The sequence below is a fragment of the Urocampus carinirostris genome, chromosome 3 (assembly GCF_059441175.1).
Source record: "Urocampus carinirostris isolate Australia breed hairy pipefish chromosome 3, RoL_Ucar_1.0, whole genome shotgun sequence".
NCBI classification, from domain to species: Eukaryota; Metazoa; Chordata; class Actinopteri; order Syngnathiformes; family Syngnathidae; genus Urocampus; species Urocampus carinirostris.
This window is the reverse complement of record NC_142351.1, coordinates 45,276,689-45,295,430: the sequence shown is the minus strand read 5'-3', so window position 1 is coordinate 45,295,430 and position 18,742 is coordinate 45,276,689. Positions and strand designations below refer to the sequence as shown.

Below are 18,742 nucleotides of genomic sequence, written 5' to 3'. Positions count from 1 at the left end.
TGGTGTTCAGACTTCCGCAAAAACACCAGTTTCTTATTTATTTGTATTTCAAATGTGAAAGCAAATCATCGGTTTCTAAGGAAGCGTAATTATAGTAAGAAAAAATGATTTATTTGAGACGTCCACAGACAATAACCGGTTGGGTGCGATCATAGTAGTCTTTAAATATCGTATTTCTTCGTCTACAATGCGCTTTATACACGTGCTTTACACGGGGTTTTACGGTGGCATATTAGCATATTCGTGCACTGATTAAGCAGTTGAAAAATATTGCTGGCCACGACCTTGGATGGAACAGGAATGGAAACTGGGTTGCGGCAGTAAGAGTGCTGAATCCTAACCACTAGGCCACCAGTGATGTAGCTAACATGAAAAGGCGTTGGATTTTAACTCATTATCACACTATTCTTTTTCGGAGTACTAGTTAGAGAATAGAGAAAACATAAAGGCACCCTGTAAAGTAAAAATAAAGGCAAATTCAAGCACGACGAGGGAAACAACTGTATCTGGCGATGAATCGGACTTTTAAATACATTGTAATCTTAATGTTGAAATTCTGTTCATAGTTTACATTGTTGATGAATTAATTTAATCATTGCCGCATGTATAAGCAACGTATGTCACTTACAATGCTTAGCTAGAGCTGAGAAAAAATGAAAGCAATTACTAAAATTTAAGGGTGAGTGTCAAACACAAGTGTAGGTTATTTACAAAGAATTAAGCAAAATCATCCTTTATTTCTATTTTAAGTAAAAATAAACGTCAGTTTGTATCACCTACCGGAGCTCAGCCGTTCTGACAAAGATGGCAGATTTCTGGTTTATAAATGGTAGCCGGCGATGCAGCAAATACAGTCCGGCCACCCGTCACTCGAACTTCTCTCAGGGGTTTCTATTTTAATGTGACACAGCTGGCATATACCAGTAATGTCGACTTTTTCTTGTGTTCCGCATTAAACTTTGCAGAGGGTGAACTGCTTCGACACAAATGCGTTTGAATTAAAAGATTTTTGTTTTGTCCGTCCCGCGTAAGCCTGCTTAAAAAAATCAGTGTATAGACGGAATCTTGCCTCTAGGTTCCACTTATAACCATCGTTTTTATGGTATTTGACATATTTAAGAATCAAAATTTCGATGTGTATTAATTCAGATTTGTTTACGATAGAATCGCGAATCGCTGAAACTTCATCCAACCACGACTATTTCAATAAGAAATATTGTAAAGCAAACTAATTTGCTTTTCCATTTTCTAAAACTTTCATTTGTACTTTTGTAGCAAATGTATCAAGTTTAAAACAAGATTGAGGAGAGCAGGGTTGGCCAATTGCAATTAACTCAGGATCCCCCAAAAAACTCTCATCTCATCTCATTAGCCGTACCGCTTATCCTCATTAGGGTCGCGGGGGGGCTGGAGCCCATCCCAGCCATCTCCAGGCAGTGGGCAGGGGACACCCTGAACTGGTTGCCAGCCAATCGCAGGGCACACGGGGACAGACAACTCACTCGCTCGCTCATTCACACCTAGGGACATTTTAGACCGGCCAATCCACCTGAAATGCATGTTTTTGGAATGTGGGAGGAAACCGGAGTGCCCGGAGGAAACCCACGCAAGCACGGGGAGAACATACAAACTCCGCACAGGAAGTCTGGAGCTGGATTTGAACCCACGACAGGTTCCCATGACATGAACTGTGCCGCACAAGCGCTAACCACTGCGCCGCCATGCTGCCCCCAAAAAACTCTATGAAATAAAAATCAGTCTCATAATGCTCAAAGGAACTGTACAGAAATTAGAACTTTGTAAATCTTTGCCGCAATCTCTGGGTTTGTTTCACCGTTGCAGGCTCAGTGAGCTCCTTCATGATGCGTGTGCAAGTACGTGCATTTCTTCGTTTTTTTATTGTTCTTGGTATTTAGGTTGCCGTTTGGACTCCATGAGAAGCAGGCTTTTTCTTACTTTCACCTTTCAAACTACACTAACAAATATAAATTTAAAAAAAACCTGTAGGAACAAGCACGATTTTATTCTCCTGTACTCATCAAGCCCCCATTCCCCAAACCAAAACTTCCACGTTAGTGTAGCATAGGGTAGCGGTCAAAACCCTTTACCCTTGCTGGTCAGATACCTGTCTGGCACCACAAGATCTCCTATCTTTATACACATACAACAGGGGTCTCCAACATTTTTAAACTGAGAGCTACTTTATGTTACCAATTAGCGCAGACGGCACCCAATTTGATGTGCATTCCTAAAATAACAAATTATAATGTTGTCACTATGTTATTACCAGGTTAATTATTGTAAGTAGGGTTAAATTGACTCACTCAACCACGAAAAGAATCATTTCACTAGAAATCACAATCGCCCAGGACTGGTGAGCTAAATTCAGAACAGATCCGGTCACCACGTCGGAGACCCTTGACCTACAAACTACGGGCACCATCTTATGGATAAAACGAGAATAACAATAAATGGCGCACTTAATTTTGGCTCCTATGTGTTTCATATTTCAAGACTTAAGAGAAAGTATTAATTTTGAAATCAAGTCAAGTACTGTATACTTAAGTCTCACACTTTAAAAAGAGAGTAAAAATAAGGTTCATTGTTAAAAACACAACATATATCTTAAACATGTTTTTCATATTATTCTACATTATTTGTTGTCATGTCCTTAGGCAAATATAAGTTATGTATTAAAATACACAATAGCTTGCAATGGGGCTGCAGGATATCACAACATTGCTATGTGACATAGTGTGATTTTGTAATCGCTTAACACTGCGTTTTTTGTTTTTCAAGGAAACCCTAACAAACCTCCCTGAAAGAGGGAGCTGTTTACTCAAATTTCACCTCTGAATGATCCTGTAAAATTCACTTCAAATCCCAATCCATGACATACCCAGAGTAAATATAATGCTGTTCTTGAAACGTTGAGAGAATATGGACACTTTTAGTCTTTTGGGAGGTAACACTCTGAGGTTTTGTCCCCAACTGAAAAAAATACTGCAAGTGCTACTAACATAAGCAATCTTAATTTGGAACACACAGAAATGGTATGCATTTATTTTTGCCAGTTTTTTTTATTTCATTTTATTTTTTTGGCCCCAATAAGCAGGTCGGCGCCTTGCATGGCCGCTATGCGTGAGTGTGTGTGTGAATGGGTAAGTGTGAAGCACATTGTAAAGCGCTTTGGGCGGTCTTCATTGACTTGAAAAGCGCTATATAAATACAGACCATTTACCATTTTGGCAATCCCATGCAAATTGAGTGTTGCATGGGCATTTTAGCTGGAAAACAACTGGGACAAGTCTATTTGTTTATTTGTATAGCCCTTAATCACAAAGAGTCTCAAAGGGCTGCACAGATCAAAGACTATTGCAAACTACTGACTATTATGACACCATACCCTCATCTAAAACCTACATGAGGGCAAATAATACACATATTATCAACATAAAATATAGGTTCTTCATATGCCATAGAATTTAAGTGTGTTTTAAGCTTAGATTTAAACTTTTACACTGAGGTTGCAGATCGAATCTCAGGGGGAAGAGCATTCCACAGCACCAGAACGCTCCCGAACCTGCGGATCTCTTCTTGGCTTGGGATCACTTGTAGACCAGTGTTTTCAGAGCGAAGGCTCCGAACCGTAACATAGGGGGAAATTAAATATGAAAGATATGGGGGAGCAAGTCAATGCATGATTTTGTATACGACGAACAGAACAAATGCATGAAGCTGTACCTGGTCCCAGGTCAAATTTGATCACAATCTGTAAAACTAAACATTCGCATTCTGCACATTTTCTACGGGTATGTCTACACGTTTCCAAAAATTGCTATTTGGAGACTAAAAAGACCAGTGACTGGTGACCTGATACAGATACATCTTTGCTGTAAACAGTCTTTTTTTCAAACAGTACAACAAACCAAAATAACAATACATAAAAAAAGATAAAAAACAATAGTAAACTAAAACATGCCAGGGGAGAAACAGAAAGTTACATAAAAATGTCAAAATGTTTACAAATAATATTTGTTTTAATGGCCTTCTGGTTCTGGGAAAGTTTTACGGATATCATGTATTTTTTCACTTCCATTGGAAGGCAGTGAAGGATTTTTTTTCTACGAGTGAATTTGTTCTAGTGAATGTAGAATCTCACTATGATGATGATGATAGGATTGACAACAAAGGTTTCCTTTGGCTTTAACTTACATGTCTCTGAGTCATGTTTTCCAAGTACAATATATTTCCAAAATAATTGGAACCCATTGTCAATCTTATTTGTAATAAAGTGACAGATTTCAGACCAGAACTTTTTCACCTCAGGGCAGAGCCAAAATAAATGTGTTACAGTTTCGGATCAGCGGAGCAAAATGTACATTTAACATCAATATTTTTGTTGAACATTTTTGCAATATGAACTTTGGTGGGGTAAATGAATGAAATTTCTCTCACTTCGTTTCTAAGTAAATAGCAACTGGATAACAACCAGACTTTTTCCAGGCAATCAATTGAACATATTTATTCCAAAAAGACCTGACATATGGAACAGATACATTATCCTTTTTAAACAGTGATCTGACAACTCCCAAGCGGGTTAAAGTATGCCACTGGCATTAACCCTTAGAAGTGGGATGAAGAATGACCCTAGAGTTTGTTATTCTTCAAAATATTTAAAAATAAAAAAGTTGTACTACTTTAATATTCCAGGTATTCCTTAAAAACATGTGTATAACATCATGCCATTAGTATTTCTATTTCCCCTCACTACCAGCAATTATCGAGCACACTCATGAAAGAGTGCATGAACTGGTAGGTCATGCATCCGAGGGTTAAGTACTCAAAAAAAAAAACAAGCGCCGAAAATTCAAATTCCTTTTAAAATCGAAAATCGCATCGAAATTACAATACCCGTCTGAAAAATCGTGCAACCCTTTGCTGCATATTAGTAAACGGAGCATCTTGGGGTTGTGCCTGGTTAATATCCATCCATCCATCTGCACCGCTTATCCTCAGTAGGGTCGCGAGGGTGCTGGAGCCCATTCCAGCTATATTCGGGCAGTGGGCAGGGGATACCATGAACTGGTTATCAGCCAGTCACAGGGCACACAGCCGCCATGCCACCCCCTGGTTAATATCTCTAATGTTTATTTTTGCCATTAGTGTCAATTTTAAATGTCTCCAAAATGAGTTGCACCAAGAGTTGTACAAATGTGCCTAAATAATGCAAATGAATAGCACAAGGGTGTTTTAATTCAGCCTTGAGATGCAATTCTTTTTGTCTTTTGACGTCCTGAATTAAATAGTCATTATTCATCCTCTAAAACGGTCAGTCTTCAAAATGTTAATTTTCTAAAAACATATCTTGGCAAAATAAATGTAGTCACCTTGATCCGTTTTCTAAAATACCTAATTTTATTATTCTTTTCAATCGTACACTGACCTCTCTCACATAATACTTGGAAAAAAAAACAGGAACTTTTACAAGGACTAAACCACCCACATGTGGATGCATTCCTCTCCTTTATCGGTAAAATGCAATACAAAACCCCCGAGGCTAGCAAGGAGAAATGAAAACCTTCACCACCAGGGTTTGTACAGGACCTTGAAATCCTCGAATATGCTTGAATTCAGATGTTGGAATTTCAAGAACTGAAAATTGATTAAATTTGAGTGAAGTGCTTGTAAATTCTTGACATTGTTGCTTTGTTTCTCAACAGTCGACTTAAAAATGACACCGCCACTGCTCTCTTGTGGATTTGCTTTTATTTTTTCCTCCCTTGTGTTTAACTGCAGTTTTTATTAGTTTGTAGAGCGTTGTCCTATGAAGCGTCATCTCCTCATACGGGTCGCGCCTAAAAGGGCCGATGCATGCCACACCTTAACACGACAGTATAAAATGTGGATCAGTGCAAGGATTAAGTATTAATTATGGACATTTATTATGGGCCATGCAAAAAAATAGGGTAGTGTTTCCCAGTGATGAATTGTCATGGGAAGAACTTCCTGAAAATGGAAATATAAGCTACATATTATTATAATTTTTTCCCCAACACTAATAGAGAGAAATTTTTCACAAAAACTAATATATTCGCAATTTACTTGATAAATGTACACGCAAGATTAAATGTTTTACATGTTAATCGAAGATATATTTGTGGCTCTGCAAAATACATGATTCACGCCGGATTTTTTCTTTTAACAGTACTGGAGAAATCGGAAAATTGGCTTTGAAAGTCCTTAAAAAGTGCTTGAATTTTGACATTAAAAGATGTACAGAACCTGCTTTACATTCCTGCCTTAATTTTTTGAATCAAATTATACCAAAGAGTGCTGGTTGTCTCATAAAACACAGGTCCTTTACTCATTTTTTTTCTATAAGTGTATCTCAAATTTAATTAATCAGATGTACTTGGAAGGACGCTGCCCTACACAAAGTTTGTTTCTTGTTTTATGGTCTTCATTACATCTTTTACGCCTTCTGTATAGGACTGAGCAATTTAACGCACAAAAAAATCCATGGTTGAAAAATCAATATGTGTATTTCTATTCTAATTGCAAAAAGCAATGTTATATTTTATTTTTAATACCCCCTTTCACTTTTGAAAAAAAAAAGATTAAATGAGACAGAAAATTCAATACAATTTAATTTTAATCAATCACTTAACATGAAGCCTCAAAACAGAGTTAAAAATTGGGAGTTGACGTTTTTTTTCCTGATACGGCCCGCCTCAGAACAGAAAGTCTGGATCCGGCCCCAAAGCCAAACTTAGTTTTACATCCCTGGTTCAACAAATCCACCTTACATTTCGGAAGTCCCAAGTTCAAAGCCAACTATCGGCCTTCTTGTGTTGAGTCTGCATTATCTCCCTGTGCCTGCGTTGGTTTTCTTCGGTTTTCTCTACTTGGTCCAAAAAACTGGCATGGCAGGTTGATTGGGGACTCCAAATTGTCCCTCAAGATAAATGTGTGTGTGATTGGTTTTAGCTCTATATGTGCCCGGTGATTGGCTGGCAACCACTCCCGGATATCTCTATCCCATGGGCTCTGGCACCCCCACGACCCTAGTGAGGGTAACCGGATGTTTGGTAAATGCAGCTGCATTTCACACTTAAGCCGTCAGTAGTGCTACGTCTGAATCAATTTAACCCTGAATTACTATTCTATGGCCATTAAACATTTACTGCAGCTACAGATGTGACTCAAATAAAAAGCATCGATAACAACCTCATAAATTTGCATGATTATTTAGGAATAAAGCCACATTCTACTCACCAAAAATCATTTTTACTTGTGCAGAGCATCCTTCTTCCTTCTTTTCCTCAAGAATATCGATATTACTCTGTCATACAAATTATCCGTGCGGTTCAATTCCATCAAAAAGTTATTCTCCATCGCTATGGAAGCTAATGTCGAAAGTCGAGGCCTGTTCTGTAGTATTTCTGGCATAAGCTTTTTTTCAATTTTAGGCTAAAAATGTCCGTACAACAGAAGCAATAAACATGGGCAGATTTTTCTTCATCTTTTTATACCTAGCTAATTGTAGTCTGTGAAACCGCTGACTTTTCCCTAAGCCAGCAAGAAGGCACCTGCTCTGCCAACCTAAAATCTGATTGGCTAATCCAACAGATATATTGACTTAGTTTATGCTGCACGACTGATTCTGAAGGCTTCTGGGTAGATTTCTGAGCTCTGGCAACAAGTAATGTCTTAAATCGGATTAACGTGGTTAAATTCTTGAATAAGAAAGCACACATCTGAAAGCAGTGCCACCAGGGTTAAAGCGATGAAAGAAGCTGACAGACAATTTGGAATTTTATTTTCATAATATCACATTATTTAGCTATTTTTAGGCCAGGAGAGAAGGCCTTGCAAACCCTGATGGCACACCAGTGTAATTTATTAAGTGCTTTACAAGGCTTTCAGAACTCTTTGCATATAAAAACTATTTCTCCAACTAATGACTCTGAATCAAGATAACCATATACAAATTTTGCCTTTTCAGAATAAAACAACGACCCCTCCAGCTCTCTGTCTTTTACGTTGTGTACACGGATGCTTGATTTCTAGCGATATGCAACATAGACGCTTCTGTTTTCGCCCTCCAACGCACACCTTTTTTATCATGTATGCATCTTTGAGTAAGCTGCTTTGTTGAGGAGTGTGTTGTTTGACATGTCACCCACGCAAGTGGATGCCTTTGGTTTAGATGCTGAAATAAAGAAGTTTGTGTTGCTGCCTTTCATTGCAACTGCCTCTAAACTAACTTTGCAGCCTGGTGTCAACAGGGCTGATATACAAAGAGGAAAAAAAAGGTTTTGAGCTTAAATTCATATGAACTGCAGTAATTAAAATAACAATGTTGTCTCAAACGAGGTCTACTTTAATTAAAATCTCATCAAGACTACAAGATTTGCTTTGATCAAATTGATTGAAATCAATTCTGAGCTGATGTCAAATTCACACAATTATATTGTGTTAAATAGATGCACAAATAAAATTATTTTAATCAAAAAGGATATTTTTATTTTCTGATGATCATTTTCTATTATAGAAAAAAATATGATACTTATTTGGATCAGGATGTGTCATGATTACTCATTGCACTCATTTGTGCCCGCTTGTTTGGCGCCAGCTGCTGCTAGTTGCCTGATTGATTCCCCTCCTTTTTATACCCAGTACTCCAGTCACTCCTTGTCAGTCTGTCAGCAAACCTCTGCACACGCATGGCATGCACTTTGACTCTGGCTTCCTTCGTTCCCGTCTTGATCCGTTTCCTACTCGTCTGTTCCTTATTTCCTGTTTGTCTCCGGCTATCGATCCGTTTTGTCCATTTGACCACGCTCTAATCTCCTGCTCCGGCTAACGACCCGTTTTTTGACCACCGACCAGGTTCTGATCTCCCGCTCCGGCTATAGACCTTTTTTTGCCCCTGACCACGCGCCGATCTTCTTTCCTGGCGAATCACTTCCGCATTCCGATTACGCTCCGATCCCGTGAGCTGCATGCTCCTCCTGTCCAGCGATCACTGGATCGCTGGCGTTTGTTTCCTCGCACCTGACTTCCTCGATATCCCAATAAACCTCTGTTGTGAAACGTCACGCGTTTGGGTCTACCATCTGTTCCGGTACTGACAGGATGATTTTATTTTGTATCTCAACAGAACAAAGAGAGTAAACGGTATATAGCAAGGGTCATTAACCTTTGTCAAGCTGAGATCTAATTTTTTGTTACTAATTATCACAAGGGGCACCCGGTTCAACACACAGTTTTAACATAATGCATTGTGTTATTAATACAGTATGTTGTTACTATGCTATTACAAGGTTAATCATTTGTAGTGGGGATAAATCAACTCAGTCAACCACTAAAAGTATTTAACTAGAAAGTCACAATGACCCTTTTGAGCTCTTTTCTGAACAAATCTGCGGGCACCTGAGCCGTGCTTCAGGGCTACCCTGGTGCATGCGGGCACAACATTAGAAACCCCTGGTACATAGTATATTTTAAAGCATTAGTGCGACTTCGTTTTTTTTCAATGCATTTAAAAGGGACAAATGAAAAGCCGAGTGCAGCAGCCAATCAGAATAAAGTGAGGAACTGGCCCACCAATCAGAAACGCGTGCTGGTCAAGTACAGACTTACATTAACATTGATTGTTGATATGAAAGAAAGAAAAGTTTTTTCATATATCTTGAAAGAAAGTGAAGGGAATTTGTAACTTTGCTACTGCCAGCCACCTCTTGGCTTTAAATCATGAATGCAAGTATGTGCATTCCTCAGATGCCTCCAACTCTTCTATTTTAAATCTTTTTGAGGGTTTGGGTTGTCGCTTGGACTCTACAAGAAGCAGCCCTTGTCTCATTGTCACCTTTCATGCGACACTGACAAATAGAAATAAACCAAAAAACCTTGGGGGACAGGCATGATGTCATTCTCCAGCTCTCCCCCCAGCTGTCATTCCTCAAACCTAATGTGTTACGCCCCAAACAGCTTTGCTAAAAGTAACATACAAGCAGATAGGCGCAGTGGGAAACAAAGCATAAGGGCTTTTTGAACTTAGTTGGGCATTGTTAACACATACATATCAAGAAAATATCCTACTTTTAACTCTTTAAGGCCACCTCAAACAACTCACCCCACCATTAACATTTAGGCCACGGCCTTTTCAAACTTGTTGATTTCCGCTGAATTCTAGCGCAGTCGAAGGCAGCTTTCACTGTATTTTTTTCTTGCCGTTGTACTTTTCTGAAAATCTGTGTTTTGTTTCCCGTCAGCTTCTCCGCCAGACTTCACAGGGACAGTTCTTAGAGCTTTGCTGAAGGCTAAGGCAGGAAGCACGGTGACATTGGAGTGCAAACCCCAAGCGTATCCCTTGGCAAGCATTCTATGGAAGAAAGGAAACCTTCCCATTCTCACCAACAACAGGTTAGCACTGAAATAGTTTGTCTTAATAAATATTCTTAAAAATGTTATTCAATTGAAAATATTAACTCAAGTTTGGTGTTGTACGACATAATGTCAATAAAGCTGATTCTGGCATACACCACCGTTCAAAACCCTGGGGACGATATATCCTTTTTTTAATGAAAAACGCTATTTTTTTCTATAAAGATAATACGAAACTATTCAAAAATACAGCCCATACATTGTTAACATGGTAAATGACTATTCTAGCTACAAATGTCTGTATTAAAGCATTATCTAATGCACAATTCCAGGTATGTAGAGGCCCAATTTCAGTAACCAGCACTCTAGTGTCTTAATAGTACATTTTGTTTGAGAATTGTGTTAGAAGGCTAATGGATGACTAGAAAACCCTAGTGCAATTATGTTAGAACAGCTGCATTTAGTTTAGCTGGTCAGAGAAGTTATAATCGGACTTTCCTTTGAGCTAGTCGAATACCTGGGGCATCAAATTTGTGGGTGAGATTCAACTTATCCGAATGGCCAGAAAAAGACAACTTTGGTGTGACACCCGAAAGTCTATTTTTGTTTTACGAAATTGAGGCTATTCCATGCGAGAAATTGCCAAGAAACTGAAGATCTCCAACAAGTGTGTACTACTCCCTTCAGAGAACACCAAAAACAGGATCGAACATTGGTAGAAAAAGATAACAGGCAGATCAGAGTCTTTAGTTAGAGAAATAGAGTCGTAACAGATCTCCAACTAGCAGCTTGGTTAAATAATACTCGCAAAACGCAAGTGTCCAGATCTATTGTGAAGAGGCGACTCTAAAGACGCTGGCCTTCTTGGCAGAGTGGCAAAGAAAAAGCCATATCCTAGACTGGGCAACGAAAAGGAGAGGTTAACACGGGCAAAGAACACATTGGACAACTCATTTGTTAAATAAAAGGTTGACTTTTTCATGGAAAACAGAATTGTCTGTTTGACACCAGACTTCTGAACTGTGGTGTACGCAAACTAGTCTTTGACTGGCCTGAAGCCACAGACTCCACTCGAGATTTTTGATGTCATGATCAAATCACTCAGCAATGCATTGATTGAAGTTGGCTCAAAAACTGCTGTGTGTGTTGTTGCACTCTGCTAGGATCACCCTTTCACCAGATGGAACGCTGAGGCTTGCCAATGTAAGCAAGTCTGATGCAGGCAGCTATACGTGCTTCGCTAGGAATAGATTTGGCATGTCCAGCACCACTGGAAGGCTCCTTGTCACAGGTAAAATTGTTAAAAAAATGGCATTCATCAGCAAAAAGTTTTTACGCCGTGGAACTACATCGAGCAGGGATGTCAAAATCAGTTTGGATCAGAGGCCGGATCTGTTGTGAGGCGGGCTGGATGAGTTAAAGAATGTCAACTCAAAATTTTCGGCTGTGTTTTTCCGTACTATGCTTTATCATTCAGCCAACATTAGTAACCTACCATAAATATTATAATCACAGATGACAAGGGATTTTTTCTTAACACAACACATTTGTTCACAAATAATAGGGAACTTAACTTTTACTAGGAATGACCTAGAGACTCGCTTCTGTTTCGACATATTCTGAATTTGTTGATTAAATCCTCTAATGGGCTTGATGTATTTGGTGGGCCGTGTTTTAGACATGCACGTAGAGGTTTACAGAAATACTTTTTGATTGCATTTTGATTTCGAAGCAATGGAATTATAAATATTATAAAATTATTATTATAAATATTTTAATGAAGTTAAACTTGAGGCGGTATCCTACAACAGAGTATGTACCTGGTGCATCATTCTCTACAGGATGTGCTTCATCCAATTTATTCATTCTGCTAGTAGGCTAACATAGCTAATATGGATACATAGAGAATGTAATGCATTCAGACAAATTTATTTTTGTATTGTTTTTTTGCATCCAAAATGGATCTTTCATCATTTTGGGTTGCTTAACCCTGCCTCAATGGTCATATTTTATAACATTTCTTGTTTGGTAAAATAAGTGCAATATCGTTGCCTCTTACAAGCTTGTCTTTCTCATGGGGTCCTAGTGTGATTGATTATTTGTGTGGAGACCGTCCCCGATGCTTTCAAGGGCATCTTGGAAAAACCTGTTAAGGAATTTTGTTGATTTTGTAGAGATACAGTCATGGTAAGCAAAAAAACAAGGAGGCATTTAAAATACAACGGCACTGATAAGGTAAGAATATGGAAGTGGTTGAAGGAATGAAAAATAAGGTTGTAAGAGGGATATGGAGAAAGTGAGCACAAGGAGTACAAGGACCAGATAAGAAAAACGTCCATGCTTAAGTGACATTTTACGGAATGCTTTTCCTCAAAGAGTTGAGAGGGAGCCTATCCCAACATTGCTCGCCAGAACATCAGAGCGGTAATTTAACACTGACAAAAATGTATTAACTCATCCAATGCCAGATATTTGTCTCAAGACCTGGTAGCAGGCAGATTTTGCCATTTCGACTCTTTTTTTAAGGCCTTCAAAATTTTGTTCTGTAGCTTTACGGACATAGGACAAATCAAAAGGAAGCTTGAAGCCTCATCTTTCATTAGAAAACAATTGTTGGGCGCCTGATGGGGTTGCAATGGGAAGAGGTCATCTTCCATATTGCATACTTTGCACAATCATGAATTGTTTTTCTTGTTAAACTGCACGGAAAAATTTGGGAAATAAGAAATACAAGAGGTACCAAATATTAAGACTCTTCCGTATATTATAGAAATTGAAAAAAAATGTGCATTTTCTATGAAAACTCCAAACGGAAATTAAAAAAAAAAATCTTTATTTTATTATTAAAAATGTTTATTGTTCTGAATAAGTTGGTTGTTATGAATATCAAGTAACTAGATTCCTACCAAAGTTGTAAAATACTCTTGTTCATGAGTGGTACATTGTTGTTTGCAGTTATTATTTTGTCAGAGATAACATTGTCCAATAACTACAGTACTTTCTTACTATATAAAGTACTTTTAAATGCTACAAAGAACATTTTTTACAAATCTGATAACTATCCATTTTTCCGGATTTTTTATATTTCGGCAGCTCTGAACCAATTACAATAAACACAAACTGAAAGAGAAGAGATGCAGAGCAACTTACATGAGCTAATCACGACACCCAAAAATGGAATTATAGATTAGCCTGAAGAATTATTGCCTGTTTAAAATATTAGATAACAATCTTTAACATGAATAAAGGTTAGCCAATAGGATTAAGCAATCAAATGAGTATTTTTGACACAGTTTGCTATTTTTGATATGTTATTAATTAATAAGAAACTTTTACTTTTGTGCGGAGGTATTCCATTGTTTTCCTGTAATTTACTACTCACGGAGAAAAACTGTTTTTCTTTGTTCTGTTTTGTTTTATGGACAGAGTTACGCTTAAAATGTAAACAGTTAATTTGCATTGTTGCACATTTTAAAAGCTTTTTGGTATGGAAATACCATTTTAGCACAAAAGATACTTAGCATACGATATGCCGCAGCCTCCAAATGGCCCCAGGGGTGTAGTTTGGACACCAGAGTATAATAGAACATTATTCCAACATTTTGCCCCTGTTCACAAAGTTTTGTTTACCAATATCGGGGTGGTTTGGACCCAAAATGTCATTTGGGGCTGCAACAATGACTCAAAATATACATTTTGCCTCTTCGGTTTGGGTGCCAGTACAAGCCCTCAAGTCTTTCGATATCAACATCCTTGAAAATGCTTTACCCTTAATGTTCTGTTTTCAAGGTATGAAAAGTGCTTGAATTTTTGGGTGACGTTCATGGAAATGTTTTAAATTGCTGCCATGTTTCTCAGCAGTCAGACTCGCAATAGTACGCATTAGATGGATAAAACTAAGCCAAGTCTGCTTAAAAGTAACGCTGAAACTGCTTTCTGGTAGCTTTGCTTTGCCGTTGCATTTTTTTATTCCCTTGCGATTAACTTCATCTAGCACTATTTCGTATGACATTGTCATGTGAAGCTTCATCGCCTCCTATTGGTTGCGTCCAAGAGGACGGGTACACTAAAACAGGACACTATGAAATGTATAGTAGTGCAAGGATTACATATAGATCATGGACATTAGTTATAATCCATGCAAAATATTAAGGTAGCAATTCCTAGTGGTAAATTATAATGTGAAGAACTCACTATAATTCAAAATGTAAGCTACGTATTACAGTCCTCTTTACCTAACACCTGTATTGTGGTAAATAGGTCTCATGTTTATACTTGTTGTCATGACTGCTGATGATCCTTTGGCACCAACTGCCTCGGACTCTGATTGGCTCTCTGTCCCTATTTAAACCAACTCCTTTCCGTCACTGGATGTCAGTCCGTCTGCAAACCTCAGTTTACTCAAGGCAAGCTTTTTTCGACCCTGACTCCCGCCTGTTTTTGCTCTGTTTCCCGTCTTCGACCCGTTTTTTCCGTTCCCGACACCGCCATCGCTCGCCACGGAAGTCCCACTTCCGCGGTCAGAGCGATCTGCGCCCGGCGATCACCGGATCGTGGGTGCAACCCTTTTTCTTTCTTTTAATAACATTGAGAGAAACCTAACACAAGTGGGTCCTGTCTCCGTTCTGGTCCTGACACTTGTATTGTTCAGTGCCACCAATGTATTTTATATTTACACAAGATCTAAAAATCATTGAAAAATGCACACAGGACGTTAAAAATGTGCATATTTAAATCTTAGATATATTTGTGTATCTGCAAAACACTCGATTCACTGCGGATTTCTTTTATGGTACGGGAGAAATTTGAAAATTGGCTATTAAAGTCCTTAAAATTGCTTGAATTCTGCCAAGAAAACTGCACACCAACCTTATTTTAAGTTACCTAAACGTTAAACTACGCTTAACCAGAATTGCGCACAAATTAATGTAAAAAAGTGGAAGCGGCGCATACATTTTCGTGTTTGCCTCAGGCTCAGGCCTGCAAACCAAGTTAATTGGTCAGCTGGATTCATTAGGTCTTTTTCCCTCAACTGGTGAGCAACCTCCATTTTACACTGTAGAGAAATTTGGCTTTGATATGAACTTTGTCATAATTGGGATACTATTTAAATCATCCCCTCTAGCCTTTGTGAGGACAAACAATCCTCTGTCAGCACACTTTCCTCTTGATTGCTATACTTGCCAAGGTTACCACGTGAATTCCCTCTCATGTGCTTGGCTATTAAGCCCCTCTGAGTTGTACTTTCTTCTGACCCCCGTATTACCGTTAATTTCGAAAATTTGGTCGAACAGGGTTCCTCTTTATGTGGATGATTTTGTACTTGACCTCCCCAATTTGGTAATATTAAAGGTAGGGTGCATTATTTAAGGTGTCTCTAAAAAGTTGAAAGTAGAATAGTTTCTTTCTTAAGTATGTGCTAACAATGCCCAACTAAATTCGAAGACCTCTCATAATCCTTTTACCAAGCAGTAAATGTAGGAGAAGGGGTGAATGGTAAAAGTGTGAAAAAGCCTGTTTCAAATACTGTTGTATTAGCATCAATCTGGAATGAATTTGTATTGAACATCCCTAGTTATGAGTACAATTTCCATTAGAACTGCTTATCAGTTCAGTTGTCATTTTGGTGTCCAAGGCTCTCTTTGCTCAAAGACCTACAAATTGCATTGACCGTGCCTTTACTAACTGGATTTTGATAATTTACAGTCCTAAATGAAAAAACACTTGGGCTGTTTTCGATCAGTTAACCACTTGTTTAGTCTCGTTAACAACAAGTCTTCATATTAGCTTTGTTGCTCTCCTTTGGAAACATTTATGATCTTTAAGAGAAAGTGTGTATTATAAGACCTCTTGACATTGCTCTATGGTGTAGTGCTATCAAAATCAGTGCTTAAAAGAACAAGGAAGAATACAAACTACGGAGACTCAAAGTGAACATACTTCACCATTTTTATTCTCGCTAACACTACCATTTTACACATTAGTCTTCTGCTTTTCTTCCCCCAAAAATCTCCCTGATTTTGTAAAAAAAAATCCACCAATTATTTTAAATTCAAACAACAACAAAAAATCTTGACTCAAGACTAGTATTGTAGTCTACGGCTGCTTTAGTTAAAGCAAGACTAAGTCTTAAACCATCTCAACGATTGCGTTATATTTCCGTTTTGGTAAAATTTTGACACTTCGGGTTTTAAACTAGCACATGTTGTTTGTTTTTTATATATTCTGGAGACAGATTGTGTTTCGCATGTAAAAATAGGGAGCATTGTTAGGGGCAGCAGTAGCTCAGGAGGTAGAGCGCTCATCTTGGCATCAAGGGATCCCAGTTCGAATCCCGGCTCGTCCGTGTTACTGGTCGAAGTGTCCTTGGGTAAGACACTGAACCACTAAAACCCCCCAATAAGCAGGTCTTACATGGCTGCAATAAAAAGGCCGCTATTGGGAAATGTGGAGCACATTGTAAAGCGCTTTGGGAAGTCATTGACTTGAAAAGCGCTATATCAATGCAGATCATTTCTATTCATTTCATTTTTAGAAAAAAAATGCATTTTTACAGTATATAATAGTTCATATATGTCTTTAAATATTTAGATTGATAATATTTTTTTTAATGAATCATATTTGGGTTTTTTTTTACCACTACTAGGCCCTAATAATACATAGTGTCCCTTTTAGTGTCATGGTTGCCCTGGTGCCCAATTGGCCCCGCCCGTGTTAGAGATTGGCTTTCTGTCTATATTAAGCTCAGCGCTCTCTTGCTTCCTTTGTCAGCTCGTCAAACGAACTTCTGCCCCACAAAATGTGGGTTCTGACTCAGTCCTGTTTTCCTGTTGGTATTTCCAGTCCGGTATTGTTCCCGTTTATTTTAGTCCTGTTTAATTTCGGGTTCCAGTTTTGTTCCCCGTCTAGTTTCTCCTGTTTCCTTCGATATCCATCTTGTCTGTCCCGTCCTGTCCGGTATCGACCCAATCTGTCCGGTATCAATTTAGGCAATTGGAATCGATCTCGTGGGTCTCTGGCTTCCTGTCTTTCCAAGCCAGACTGGCTGCCTAACGTGATTGACTCCCCATTTCCCGTAAAATAAAGGCTTGTGTGAGAACGTCACGTGATTGGGTCCTGATCCCCGTCTAGTTCTTGACATTTAGTAATAATACTACTGTTCTGTGTTGATTCCCATATTTAATAATAACAAAATATTTGAAGCATTTTTACATGAATTCATACATTTAGTGAATCATAAAATGAACAGCGGTTCCAATGTTGTTGGAAATACGCCAAGTATACGGTATAGCATAAAAAAAGAAACATTGCAGACTTCGTCAGTCGGACAAAATAGCTCAGATTTTTCGATATGCAGATGCAAAGGCAAAGTAAAAAGCAAATACGTTGGATGGTTGGTTGTTTGCTTGGTTGGTAGGTTGGTTGGTAGGTTGGTTGGTTTAGAATATTCCGGTGGCTTCACAAGAGAAGATACATGCAGAAATCCGATTCACCTATGTAAAGATAGAGTAGACTAAATACAACATGTTTGTTACAAAGAGAGGATTAAATGGATTAAACCGACACTTAAATGTGCTTTTGGGATAAGCAGCCAGCGAGACAGAGCAGGTGGGGGAAAAAACAATGAAACAAAATTAGAAGCACAGTGGGATACCAAAAAATTGAAGGGTTTACACTGTGAGCAAAGATGAATGTTCAGAATATGTTAATAGGTTTGGCCTGGTGCAGATTCAATGAAATGGAAAAGGAGCTAGAAAGGTGTTAGAAAATGAGTCCAAAGATGCAGGCAGTAAATTATCAATAGAGAGACTAGGGGGGATAAGCACTATGGGTGATCATGATGATATATCTGAAGAACAAATATATTCCAGTGAAAAATGTGTTATAAAAAGGGCTTCATGGAGAAGTGATGGCCGCATGGGGAGTAAAAATAGTGGTGAGTATGTTTCGGTACATGACATATGTAGGTGGGATCTGCCAACAATTTTGGGAATAATCATTTTGGATATTAGCTCTTCATTTTTCACTTATTTATGTTTTACTATGTCAATGATAAAAAGAATATGACTATGATGACAGTGGACCAGCTTTACACTCTCTGTATTGTCCTTGAGGGTGCATTTGAGTTTGCCCATCCAATTTACATGTGTGGACTTGGGGAAGGCATTCAACTGTGTTTCAGATGCTTCGGGAGTATGGTGCATCGCACAGACTTATCAGGACTGTTCGGTCCCTGCATGACCTGTGCCAGAGTTTGGTCGGCATTGCCAGCAGTAAGTTGGATTTGTTTCCGGTGGGAGTTGGACTCCGCCCTGGCTGCCCTTTGTCACGGATTCTGTTCATAACTTTT

The 18,742-nt window shown here is 38.5% G+C and overlaps 1 protein-coding gene across 1 annotated transcript in view; it reads left to right on the top strand.

Annotated features, from left to right (window-relative positions):
- cntn3a.2 (contactin 3a, tandem duplicate 2) overlaps positions 1 to 18,742 on the top strand; it is a 140,892-nt gene that overhangs the window by 61,698 nt on the left and 60,452 nt on the right. The window contains exons 11-12 of the mRNA XM_088332033.1: positions 10,281 to 10,431; positions 11,556 to 11,683. Of these exons, the coding sequence (XP_088188159.1) occupies positions 10,281 to 10,431; positions 11,556 to 11,683 (279 nt within the window). The remainder of the gene's footprint in view (positions 1 to 10,280; positions 10,432 to 11,555; positions 11,684 to 18,742) is intronic.